General features: G+C 49.0%; 1 protein-coding gene across 4 annotated transcripts in view; it reads left to right on the top strand.

Moving 5' to 3' along the window:
• The window catches only part of ANKRD27 (ankyrin repeat domain 27), a 50721-nt gene that overhangs the window by 16217 nt on the left and 21823 nt on the right, over positions 1 to 12681 (top strand). For 2 of the 4 annotated variants that reach the window (XM_027618892.2, XM_027618891.2), the window contains exons 4-14: positions 901 to 1057; positions 1777 to 1931; positions 2370 to 2429; positions 2516 to 2569; positions 2681 to 2746; positions 2836 to 2912; positions 3503 to 3624; positions 5023 to 5101; positions 5604 to 5736; positions 10445 to 10537; positions 11801 to 11928. In XM_027618892.2, the coding sequence (XP_027474693.1) occupies positions 901 to 1057; positions 1777 to 1931; positions 2370 to 2429; positions 2516 to 2569; positions 2681 to 2746; positions 2836 to 2912; positions 3503 to 3624; positions 5023 to 5101; positions 5604 to 5736; positions 10445 to 10537; positions 11801 to 11928 (1124 nt within the window). The remainder of the gene's footprint in view (positions 1 to 900; positions 1058 to 1776; positions 1932 to 2369; positions 2430 to 2515; positions 2570 to 2680; positions 2747 to 2835; positions 2913 to 3502; positions 3625 to 5022; positions 5102 to 5603; positions 5737 to 10444; positions 10538 to 11800; positions 11929 to 12681) is intronic. The other 2 variants (XM_027618894.2, XM_027618893.2) reach the window with 2 other exon arrangements.

Here is a 12681-nt window from a genome sequence, read left to right as displayed (position 1 = left end):
GTTTCCTTCGATTTGGTGCGGTCCTCGAGGGGTCTTTGTCTTTCATGACACGGATGGTTTTGCTTTGTAGACTCTCGCTCAGCCTGGGGTTCCCAGAGGTTCCCTCACGGCTGGAAGGGTGTTTTATTTTTCTCAGCGTGTTGTGACAAGAGACAACATGACGTCAATCTGTCTCATTGTTGATGTTACCTCTGGGGTCCGCGTTTTCTTATTTTTTAAGGGAAGGTGGAGAGGTTCTGGGAGGGGGGTGTTCTGTTCCTTGCCGGGACTGGTGTGGGCCCAGGTGCATTTGGGGCAGCTCAGTCCCTTGGACCTGACAGCCAGGGCTCGCGTGGGCCTGTGGCGGGAGAGAAGGCACAGGACGGGACACGGGGTTACTGGGACACCAGCTTGAGGGGGGTGGGGGTCAGCAGCCCTGTTTGCCCTGCTAGTCACTGCTAGTTTGTTATCTTCAGGGAAGCCAAAGCTACAAGGAGAACAGAGGAGTCAGGCTTATCACGGCTCGTCTGCCCGGGTACCCCAGCCGTGGCCAGAGTGCTGAATGTGGCAGGGACGGTAGTGTCCCTTCCCCGGCCCCATGCAGTACCAGGCCATTCCAGGAGAGCCTTCTTCCTTCCTCCTTTCCCAGAGGGTACAGGTTTTCTTCTGCTCCAAGGACCAGCTTAATGCAGCTCTGTCACAATATTTAAAAAGGATCAGCTGTAGCTATAGGGTGAACAAAGAGGAAAGAAAACATTTTAGTATCAAAAAGCAACATGGGAGAGTGTTCACGCCTGCCCTGCAGAGCTCTACTGGAACAAAAGTGTGCAGGTTGGAAGCAGCACCGTATCGGGGGCCAGGCGGAGCGGGGATCGACAGTCACCCCCGGCCACTGGCGCAGTGACGGCTCTCTTGTTCCAGGATGTCTTTATACAAGGAAACAGGATTAAATTAGGAGCTGGTTTCGCCTGTCTTCTCTCAGTGCCCATTCTCTTTGAAGAAACTTTCTACAATGAGAAAGAAGAAAGTTTCAGCATACTTTGTATAGCCCATCCTTTGGAAAAGAGAGAGAGTTCAGGTATTCTGGGAGAAAACCCCTTTCTGGAGAACTGTGTTTGTTGAACTTCCTCCTGACATAGCTGTGATAAACGTCCCATAAAATATTTAAGAGCCTGCTAGAAGCCTGCCTAACTTTACAGTAATTCCCCAGAGCTTAATCAAAAAGTCATCCTGAGCTAAGTGTGGCTGGGGGCTGCTGTGTATGGTTGCACAGGTTGGACATCACACAATTCTGGGAGGTGACATCAATGTAGACCTCTGTGTGAATGTGGCCCCTTGGAGTTGTACAGGGTGGTTTGACCTTGGGCCTCAGTGTTAGAGCTAACTCTTATACCATTATTGCCCACCCAGCCCCACTGTTGTGCCTCTTTGAGAGCTCATTATTTTTAAAAAATAATAATTCTTCAGTTGTTCCAGGAAACTGAGACAACCATGTGCTAAATGTACTCTGAGGCCTGTATTGCCAGGAATCAGGGCTTGTTCACCAGAGCCGCATAGGTCATGCCCACGGTCTCAACTTGTTTTGTCCAAGGAAAGGGCTTCAAGAGGGCCAGGCTCTCTGGACCCTGAGCTGTCCTGTAATGAGGCTGCTCTTGGGCAGTATCTTGAAATAATTCCTGTCCTCTCCTGGAAGGTGGGGCTCCAGACCCTGGGGGAGCAGGGCGAAGGATGTGGTACTTCCCCCATTAGGAAACTGTGAAGGCCTCAGCCAGCGTGACCCTCTGTCTCTTTTTTCAGAAGAGCCTTCAACATCTTCAGATCCCTTTACCCTGAAAACCATTGAAGATGTGAGGGAGTTTTTGGGACGACACACGGAGAGATTTGACAGGAGCATTGCTTCTTTCCAGCGAACATTCAGGGAATGTGAAAGAAAGAGCCTCCGTCAACACATAGTCAGTAGCTGTGTCTTGCTTTGCCAGGGTGCCCTGGCTCAGGCTGGTTCAAGAACAAGGGCATCCCTCTCAGTGCACTCTGAAACTTTGCTGCCTCCACTGTTGGAAGCTTTGCTTAAATGTTTCCTTCTAACAATAAAAGTAGTCAAGCCACTGGAGAAAACTTGAACCTGACATAGTATAAAAATGAATATTGTTATCACGTTTGTGAACCCCAAGGGAAATTTTCTCTAACCCTTCATGCATATACACTTAAAAAAAAAAGTTGAAAAAAACCCCACATAATTTATTTGATAAGCCTGTATCAGTACTTAAAGCTTGGCACCCAGGAAGTGCATCTTGTGAAATGTTCTCGCTCCGGGATGCGTGACACGTTCTGGGTTTTGTGTTGGGGCCTTGGGTTATGGGTGACCTGTTTCTCTGCTGTGTGTTGCACAGGACTCGGTGAATGCTCTCTACATCAAATGCCTCCAGCAGCTTCTGAGGGACTCTCACCTGGTAAGCAGCAGGACTTTCAAAAGAGAGAACTGCAGTTTGCCCACATGCCAGTCCAAGCTCTTTAACAGTACCTTCTTGTCCTGCAGAAAATGCTTGCCAAGCAGGAGGCCCAGATGAACCTGCTGAAGCAGGCAGTGGAGGTAAGAGGCTAGGCCAGTGCAGGGAGAGGAGGCAGTGGTGCGGGGGGAGAGGGAGGCTTTCCCGGTCCCCTCCGCACACTCGGAACGGTGGTCTGTTCGTTGATTCCACAGATGTACGTCCAGCACGATATTTATGATCTGATCTTTAAATACGTGGGGACCATGGAGGCAAGCGAGGTAGGTCCTAAATCCCTGTCATCCTGGTTGGAAGCCTTTTATCCTTAGCTGTTTAAGAAATTTGAAGCTTCGTTAAAATCTGTTGTTAGGATGCTGCCTTCAACAAAATCACAAGAAGCCTTCAGGATCTTCAGCAGAAGGACATTGGCGTGAAACCTGAGTGCAGGTAAGAGTTTGCACTGCCATAGCTTGGCATCCTCGGAGGCTGGGGTTCCCGAAGCAGGGCTCTCAGCAGCAGGAACCGCACACTGATTTGGCCTGGTTCATACTGAGGAGCAGCGTGGTTACTTGTGACCAAAGATAAAGGACTGAGGTTGGCAGATGTCACCCTCCTGCCCCTGCTGCCCACATGAGAGCTGGGTAGGAACTCGATGGGTGGGGGTTTTGCACAGCTGGTCTTTTGACCTGCTTTTGAATTAATTTATGTTTCTTTAGGATACAAAAATGTCTTAAGTGTTTATGCTGAAACTATTTTAACCCCTTTGAGCTATCTCACTCTGGGGCTAAGGATTTTTATTTTTATTTTTTCCTAATTTTCTGGCGCCTCTATAATACCGTTTTGCATTCTGAATGGCACATGCAAAGGTGTTGAGTTTTGCCACTCATTTGAGTCCAATTGCTCCCGAGTTTCTATTTTTGTTTGTCGATACTTACGGTTTGTTGTAAGCAGAGTAAATCTGAGGTATGCTATTAGATCAGGGAAGAAGGGCCCTCCCACTGTGGTCTTAAGTTGTCACTTTCCAAATTATTTTGCAGCTTCAACATACCTCGTGCAAAGAGAGAGCTGGCTCAGCTGAACAAGTGCACCTCCCCACAGCAGAAGTTGATTTGTTTGCGAAAGGTGGTGCAGCTAATAACCCAGTCTCCCAGCCAGAGAGGTTTGTGCTCAGGGGAGGGGCCTGACGGTGAAGTAGACACTTAACGTCCAGATGCAAAAGTCTGTTAAGGAGCGATGTCATCTTCAAGGATCACACAGCTGGGCTGATGTGCCGCAGAGCATCCCCGTGTGAGCACCCCGGAGTCTGCTCTGATGCATGGGTGCCTAGCGATGGGGGCTTGGGGGTAGGTTAGGCGAGAGAACAGTGGCAGAGAAGAAGCGGCCTCAAAAGCGAGCCAAGCTTCCCCATACCTGCATGGGCGCCATGCAGTTGGTCTATAAATCCAAATCCAAGCCGCATAGGTTCTTTGAGAATCTGACTTTGCAATAGCTTTGGGTTTCCAGAATGACACTGTCCACAGCTCAGGTCTGAGCTTGCCAAGGTACAGCAATGTGTATGATTGACTTTAAGCTTCCTGTCGTGTGTTCTCTTGAACTTGTCATGGCGCCAGGGTGTGGGTGTATGGCCCCATCAGGACATTCACTGCCGACTGTTTAGTCCAGGGCCACACTGCTCACCAGCCTCCTTCGGCAGCTGTGTTCCAGCCTGAAGCTGTTCCGTTGACAAAAATTTTTGGCTTAAAATGACACACCTTTAATCTTAAAGAGAAATGATCCAAGCTGGTGATGGGTACATGGGGGTTCAACTATTCATTAGACCCATCTTCCTAATTATGTGTTTAAAATTTTCCAATATAAAAAGTAAAGCAAAATAAGCTAGGAAGAAAGTAAAGGGGAGTCATATCTGTGTGGGCAGATAGGGGGTGATCCTCAAAGCGCATTAAGTGAAATGAGAGGGAGTGTATATGGTACACTTCTAACAGCATTCCAGAAAAGGAATGCATGGTGGTGAGTTCCTAGACTGTCTCTGGAAGGTTAGGTGGGAAGGAACAGCAGTAGCCTCTGGGGGAAGATTGGGCAGTAGGGATGGGAGAGATAGTCACAGTTTGCTCTTCTGTGCTATTCAAATTTTTTAGACATGTGAATGGATTCCTTAAAATTTCAAAGTGAAAAAAATTAAAACAAGCTAGACGTGAGCATTAAACTTTGCAGTGTATAAAATGGAAATGATCGCAGGAGGAAAGAGGCTTTTCACGGTGGCTCTGGGCACACCTTCGCCTCATGTCCACCATCCCTGACTTGAACCGCCTGGAAGGTGGCGAGGGGGAGAGTGCTTGGAATTTCCTTCTTCTGCACATGTTCTGAGAATGCTAGGCATTCACTTTCCCCTCAAATGTGACACCAGTTCAGGACACTCTAAAGGAAATTGTGCAATGGAACTTCTCCCTGATGTGTAGTCTTACTGGATTGTGGTTTTGTGGGTTGGATGATGGTGGGGAGTTGATACACCTGTTGGTCTCATGATGGCTTCAAACATGTGTTTTCCTCCCCACCGCAGTTAACTTGGAGACCATCTGTGCTGATGATCTGCTATCGGTCCTGCTGTATTTGCTTGTGAAAACAGAGATCCCTAATTGGTAATATTTTCTGTTAAAATACTTTTTCAAAATGGCAGCATGGTACTGGGGTGGTTTTAGCATAACTCCAGGAAATCGAGCGCCCCTTATGAGTCCATCGCTGTGTCTGCCCTGCTTTGTTCTGCAGAGGGTGGCTGTCATTCCATTTACAGATAGGGAAACTGAGGCCCAGAGAGCTTATGTTTCTTGTTCTGGAACACGCAGCTGGTCAGTGACTGAGAGGGACGCTGACTCCAGTTCTCTTTGATTCCAGAGCCCGTCCTCTTCTGATGGGAACCCCCAGTTCACTTTACGGTAGTCAGCTTTTTAAAAACTGGTGTACTCCAGGAAAGGACCAAGTAGTTTTACTTATTTTCCTAATTGCACGTGCTCTAGAGCTTAAGGGGGTAGCAGTCAGAGCCCCTGGAGCTAACCGACTTCAGTCACTCATGCCCATAGCGCTGTTTCTGGAGAGGTGTTAATTGGGTACACAACGGTGAAACTTTTTTCTTCCTTTTGTTAGGATGGCAAATTTGAGTTATATCAAAAACTTCAGATTTAGCAGCTCAGCAAAAGATGAATTGGGATACTGCCTGACCTCGATTGAGGCTGCGGTCGAATATATTCGGCAAGGAAGCCTCTCCGTTAAGCCGCCCGTAAGATCCCTCCTGCCCTGGCCTTTCTTTGTGGGTGTCAGGGCACCTTTGCTAGGGTTCTGAGGTTGGCGGGTGGGGAGGGGATTCTTCTTCTTCTTTTTCCCAAGATTTATTTATTTGAAATTGAGAGAGAGTGGGTGGGGGAGAGCGAGCAAGCGCACAAGCAGGGGGACTAGCAGAGGGCGAGGGAGCCCGACCCGGAGCTCAATCCCAGGACCCTGAGATCACGACCTGAGCCGAAGGCAGACACTTAACTGACTGAGCCACCCAGGCGCCCCAGGGGAGGGGGATTCTTAAGTGGTTTCCCAAGAACGGGGCCTCTACTGTCTAAGAGCTGTGAGGCTTGACAGCCACCCAGCAGCCTGAAATGCTAAGCACCCAATTGGGTGTGAAAGTTGGCAGGATATGACCGGGATTCACAGTTAAAATACTGCTTTGTTAATCCTCGCCATCCTCAAAAAAAGCACATCGGCAGAAGGGAGAAGCTAGAAACCATGAGTTTGGATACCTAGTCAAGAGATGGGGATTATTCACATTTGCAATTTTAGGACTCGCTGGCCTTATTATGATTTTCTTGGTGAGCTTTGCTTAGGAGAGGCGGTTGTATTTCGATGTGAAGTGTGAGATCTAACACCAAGACCGCATCGCTGGCCTGTTGCACCAGCCAGCAAGATGTGACAGTACACACGGAATTTCAACAACACTGAAATTAATAAGATGAAGAGATTCCTATATTACATGCCAGGCGTCCTGAGGACTGAGCATTCTCTTGATCGTAGAATCTCCCCAAGTAATGATAAGTTAAAATAGCTGGAAAAAAACCAGAGGCCTGCCCAGACAGGGTGAAATCATTCATTGTTAAAATCTTTATGTGTTTTCCCATCTTTCCCCCATCCGTGTATACTTCACATAATTTAAATTATATTGTATATAGCATTTTACACTGTTTTTCCCGAAAGAATCTTTTATTTTTTTTTCTGATTAGGAGACCGATACTTGCTTATAAACAATATTTACAATGTACAGTTGACCCTTGAACAACTCAGGGGTTAAAGTTGCTGACCCTCCACATGGTTGAAAATCTGCATCTAACTTGTGATTCCCCCAAAAACTTAACTACTAGTAGCCTGCTGTTGACCAGGGGCCTAACTGATGATATAAACAGTTGATTAACACATACTGTGTATGTTATATGTATTATATACTGTATTCGTACAATAAAGTCAGCTGGAGAAAAAAATGTTATTAAGGAAATCATAAGGAAGAGAACATACATTTAGAGCACTGTACTGTGTCTGTCGCCATCTAAGTGGACCCGTGCAGTTCAGACCTGTGTTCAAGGGACAGCTGTATACACTTGGAGTGAAGACAACACATACCTCTCACAAACTCACCAGCTGGGGATGACTTATTAACGTTTTGGCATATGTCTCTTTTGTGTGCCTGTACAGTTTTTTAAAAGATTTTATTTATTTATTTATTATTTTATTTTTTAATTAAAAACATTTTTTAACTTAAATTCAATTAGCCAACATATAGTACATCATTAATTTTTGGTGTAGTGTTCAGTGATTCATTAGTTGCGTATAACACCCAGTGCTCATCACATCATGCGCCCTCCTTATTTTAGAGGCAGAGAGAGTGTGTGTGAGCAGAGGGAGAGAGCAAGAGTCCCAAGCAGACCCCACACTGAGTGAAGAGCCCCACGCAGGGCTCAGTCCCACAACCCCGAGATCGTGACCTGAGCCGAAACCATGAGTCAGGCGCCTGAACTCCTGAGCCACCCAGGCGCCCCTATACAGTTGTATTTTTAATGAAAATTTGAAATTATGCTCCTCTTATTGGCATGTAGGCTGATGGTAGGAATTGTCTGATGCTTCTCGATGGGGTTAAGGGCGCCCCTTGTCGCCTGGGGGAAGGTGATGCTGTCCCCTTGCTATGCCTGTAACTGCACGGTGACCATCCTATAAGCCTGCTTACTTCCTGTGGCGTGTGGGCAGCAAGACTAACACCTGAAGCCTTTGACCAGAGCAGAAGGAGGTGGCCGTCCACACAGCACCAGTCAGCTTGCCACACCCACTTTGACTTCAGACAACATCCCGAGTGGGATTGGGGGAGTTGTTTTGGTTTTTAATTTTTATTTATTTAATTTTAAAGATTTTATTTTTAAGTAATCTTGACACCCACCATGGGGCTCAAACTCACAATCCTGAGGTCAAGACCCGCGTGCCCCACTGACTGAGCTAGCCAGGCGCCCCTGGATTGGGGGAGTTTTGAGGGGTGGCCCTCTTGTGCTGGTGTTGGTTCGAGCCCAGCGCTTGTATTTGCCCTTGGGCAAGTCTGTTTCTGAGTTTCTGTCCACTTCTTAACTACACTGACGATGAGGCTGTATGTTTCACCTTTTGCTAGGAGTTGACAGGAATGAACTAGGGTGTTTGGAAGTGCCTTTGTGAAGCACGAGCTGATACTCTTGGCCTCAGCTTGCTCTTCCAACACCCCCGCATCTGGGTGTCTCTGTTTCCTGGCTCTCTGGTGCGTCCTGTGTGGATAGCCTCTGCGGGCAAAGTGGGGACACCGCCCAGTGTGCCCCTCTTGTCTGAGGTGTCTGCCCCTGGTCCTGGTCCTGCCTTTCTGGATGGGGGTGGTTGGTCCCATCTGGTGTTGGGACAAGGTGTGCCTCATCCTTACAGCTGCTGTGGAGCCAGTCCCTTGGGCCCTGCGTGGGGCAGGCCTGAGAGATGCTCCTTACCTGTATTGACAGAACAGGTGTAGTGGCTTCTTGTCTTTGTGGTGCCAGTATTGAGATTCTGCCTTGGCCTTGGTCAGCCGTAGCTGCTGATTGGCTTCCTGTCTTAGTGCAGTTCTACTTCGGAAGGTGTGAGGCCAGTGCGATGTGTCAGTGTCCCTCCCTGGGGAAGGAGCTCAAGTGGATTTCCACACAGCAGGTGAGGCTTCTGGAGAGCATTCAGGACTCAGTATTAGTAAATCGAATTTTGTTTTCCTGTTGCCTCTTTATATAATATGATGTAGTTTCACAGATATTTCCTCCCAAGATCTAATTGTACCTGAGGTGACCGTATATACTTTTTTTTTTTTTTAAGATTTTATTTATTTGACAGAGAGAGACACAGCGAGAGAGGGAACACAAGCAGGGGGAGTGGGAGAGGGAGAAACAGGCTTCCCGCTGAGCAGAGAGCCCGATGTGGGGCTCGATCCCAGGACCCTGGGATCATGACACAAGCTGAAGGCAGACGCTTAACGACTGAGCCACCCAGGCGCCCCCCATATATGCATTCTTTAAGCATAAAGACTTGAAAGTCTCGTAAATAAAGACTAGCTTTTTGAAAATAAGCATTACTGGGATGACCCTAGTTTAACCCCTGTAGACCAAAAGCAGAACCCTGAAAGAATTGATCCCCTTCTCTGTTCCAGCTTTGTGGGCTTCTGGTCTTTCTCACTGTACTGGGCTTCTCATAAATAGTATGTACCCCCTTCCCAAATGGATCTGAGCTGATATGTGGTGTCTTCTGGTAGGTCATTTCTCCTTGAAGGTTCAGGCCCTGAGGACTTGCCTCTTTTCATCATTGCCCTTCCTATGGTTACCCAGAGTGGAGGAAGGGACCCCACATTTACCCGAGCAATAGCATCTTTCACGTTTCTCTGACCCTAATCTGCTTGGCTATAAATCACTGAATAAAACAGGTTGCTAGAGCTTTATATAGCAGATGGCAGCTGGGAGCAAACGGGCTCTCATTCTGAGGGGTTGGTGTATTTGCCAGGTTAACCCTCTTAGGGCCGCCGCTGTGAGGGACCGTGCCTGACAGAGGATCCCAGAAAGGGGCCGTCCCCTGAGGTGCCACCCAGGCTGTGTCTTTAGCTGGATCTCTGAGTCAGAGCTTGAGGGCCGTGAAGGGCCTTATCCCACACTTTTGTCAGGATTCGGTGAGTTCTTCTGGCAGGAACTGGGTGGGGGAGAAACCCCCTTTACCTCCCACTGAGACTTTTTTGAGGAAGTTAATTTGTCATCAGTCAAGTTGCAGGTGCTCCAGTGAGTGTTGAAATGTCTCGCTAGGAATTATTTCATAAAGAAAGGATGCATTTTTAGATTTTTGTATCTAAGTAAATATTACCTGTGATACAAAGATCTGAATTTATTATTTGGGGTAGACCCTGGTGTATTACAGGATTTGGGAACGGTGGCCATGTTCGTTGGCTATTTTAGTAAGTATGTTCAGAAAGCAAGACTCCTTCTGTCTCTCTTGCTGGGTGACCCTGGGAAATCTAGAACCGTCTGTCAGATGGTTGTCCTCTCTGTATGCCCAGATAAAGCGGCAGGGGCTAGGGCTGTGCAGGCTTTAGGACAGTGGTTTGAGAGGAGGAGGAGGCCAAGGCAATGCAGGCTTCCGTTCAGAGGAGGATGGTGTGAGCGCGCTACATTCCACACTTCGTGATGACACATTCCACACATGTGTGCACAGAGGCATTGTGCCCCCAGGGCCCTCCTCCCAGGAGCCGCTTCTTGCAGGGACAGACAGAAGCCCTTGTCCCAGCCCGATGAGGATCTCCTCGCTGGCCCAGGGACAGAGGCTCTGCCAACCCTGTTCTGTGAGGAAGTAGCAGGGACTGAGCCCGGGTTCTCCATTTTGAAGGGTCTGCCCGGACATCTTGTGACAAGTTGACAAAACAGATTGTTGGGTTTTTCCTACAGGAGTCGGAGGGATTTGGTGACCGACTGTTCCTGAAGCAGAGAATGAGCCTCCTGTCTCAGATGACTTCAACTCCCATTGATTGTCTGTTTAAGGTAAGACACTGGGAAGTCCGTGTGGGCACAGGCGTGTGAGGGACGTTTCATCTTTCCACATCTCTAGAGCCTCTACAGCATCCATCAGGGCAGTGTGCTCGGTTCAACACCGAAGTTCATGTTGTGCTCAGAGTGGGTGCAGGAATGCTGAGGTTTTACGTCTGTGCATCTCCCCCAAGGTGTGCTGTGCCGTGGCCGGGAGGGGCAACACGCCTGGAGCCCTCTGCCCGAGCTGTCCTCACTCCACTGGTTCGTCAAGGTCCGCTCCGAGGTGCCTCCCGGGTGGCCTCAGCAGAGCTGACACCTCTCCTGGGCTCCAGAAGCCCCGTGTTGTGGATGTTCATATGCAGCGGTGGTTCCATCACTCGGCGCATGTGGGCGGCTCCCTGCTCAGATATGATTGACCCCTGGGAGGCTAGTTGGCGAGGGCTGAGTGAGGGCAGACCTCCTCAGGGAGCCTGTGGACGCTTCAGGCCACCTGGAGCCACAGTGGGTTGATGGAGCACCCAGGGAGCCTCCCAGGGGCCACGTGCTCCCCAGAACATCTCACTCCCTGAGAGGAGCACATCCAAGAATCACAGAGCTGAGCCCTGCACTTCAGCCTTGTTTGTTGATGGGATCTCTCGCTAATGCAGCCGTTCCTTTTCCCTGCAAACCGAGGCTCTGTTAGAACACAAGGGGACATGGGGCGCCTGGGTGGCTCAGTCGTTAAGCGTCTTGCCTTCGGCTCAGGTCATGATCCCAGGGTCCTGGGATCGAGCCCCACATCGGGCTCCCTGCTCGGCCGGAAGCCTGCTTCTCCCTCTCCCACTCCCCCTGCTTGTGTTCCCTCTCTCGCTGTCTCTGTGTGTGAAATAAATAAAATCTTTAAAAAAAAAAAACAAAAACACAAGGAGACGAGACCAAGGTGTGTTCTAGGGAGGAGTCTGCATCCACCCCGAGGTTCAGGAGGCATGATCCTCCCCCCACCATTGCTTTGGGAATTTTGTCATGTTGTTGTGTTAAGCTATGGACGATGTGTAACATTTCCAGAAATGAAAGAGAGTATAAATGCACACCCACATGGCCATCTCCAAGGCCATCTCTGTCCTATTTCGTTTCCATCCCCACCTGCTTTCCCTGTCTGCCCAGATTATTTCAAAACACATCCAAGAGAGCAAGTCATGTCATCCGTGCGTACACAGATACGTGTTTCTCTAAGGGGGCTCCAAAAATTCATGTCTTAAGAGAATAATTCCTCAACTTTGATATGTTACTTTGTAGCACATTGCGTCCGGGAACCAGAAAGAAGTGGAGAGACTTCTGAGCCAAGATGACCAAGATAAAGATGCCGTCCAAAGGATGTGTCACCCTCTGTGTTTCTGTGAGAACTGTGAGAAACTTGTCTCTGGGTAAGAGCATCCCCGTGGAGGCTCACTGTGCCTGCAAGGGGGAGGCGTAGGCCTGGGCCAAACTTTCCACTAGTTCGTTGTGCGATTTTGAATAAAGACCGTACCCTCGTGGCCCTCCGCTTCCTCTGCTGTAAAGTGGAGACAGTAACATCCACCTCTTCGGAGAATCAGATGGAATAAAGGTCATAAAAATACTTGGCCCTCTGCTGGGTCCCAGAGTAGGTGGGTACGAGCCTACCCAGCCCCAGAAAGCAGATTTTAGGGTGGAAGGAATGTCAGCTTCTCCAGTAACCTTTTGGGTTTCCCTTCCCCTTGTCAGGCTGGGTGTCAGAGCCTGGAGGGGTGAGTGGGGGAGGGATGCTGGGACCAGAGGCCTCACCCTGCAGCAGACCGAGCAGGGGCTGGATGGTCTCTGGGACACTGTTAAAGAGATCCAGCTCACACCCAGAGATCTGTCTGCTGGCCCCAGGACTCTGGCATGTCCAGCCTGGTAGGGAGAGGCTTTTCCCTACCTAGGGTGTATTTTTCTATATCTTCTCTCTCTGTCTCTCTCTCTCTCTTTTTTTTTAGAGAGAGAGAGAGAGAAAGAGAGTGTAAGTAGGGGTGGGGAGGGGCAGAGGGAGAGGGAGAATCTTAAGCAGGCTCCATGCTCAGCATGAGCCCAGTGCGGGGCTCGATCTCACAAGTCTGAGATCATAACCTGAGCTGAAATCAAGGGTCGGATGCACAACCAACTGAGCCACCCAGGCGTCC

This window comes from Zalophus californianus, chromosome 17 (genome assembly GCF_009762305.2).
Source record: "Zalophus californianus isolate mZalCal1 chromosome 17, mZalCal1.pri.v2, whole genome shotgun sequence".
NCBI classification, from domain to species: Eukaryota; Metazoa; Chordata; class Mammalia; order Carnivora; family Otariidae; genus Zalophus; species Zalophus californianus.
This window is presented reverse-complemented; position numbering and strand designations above follow the sequence as displayed.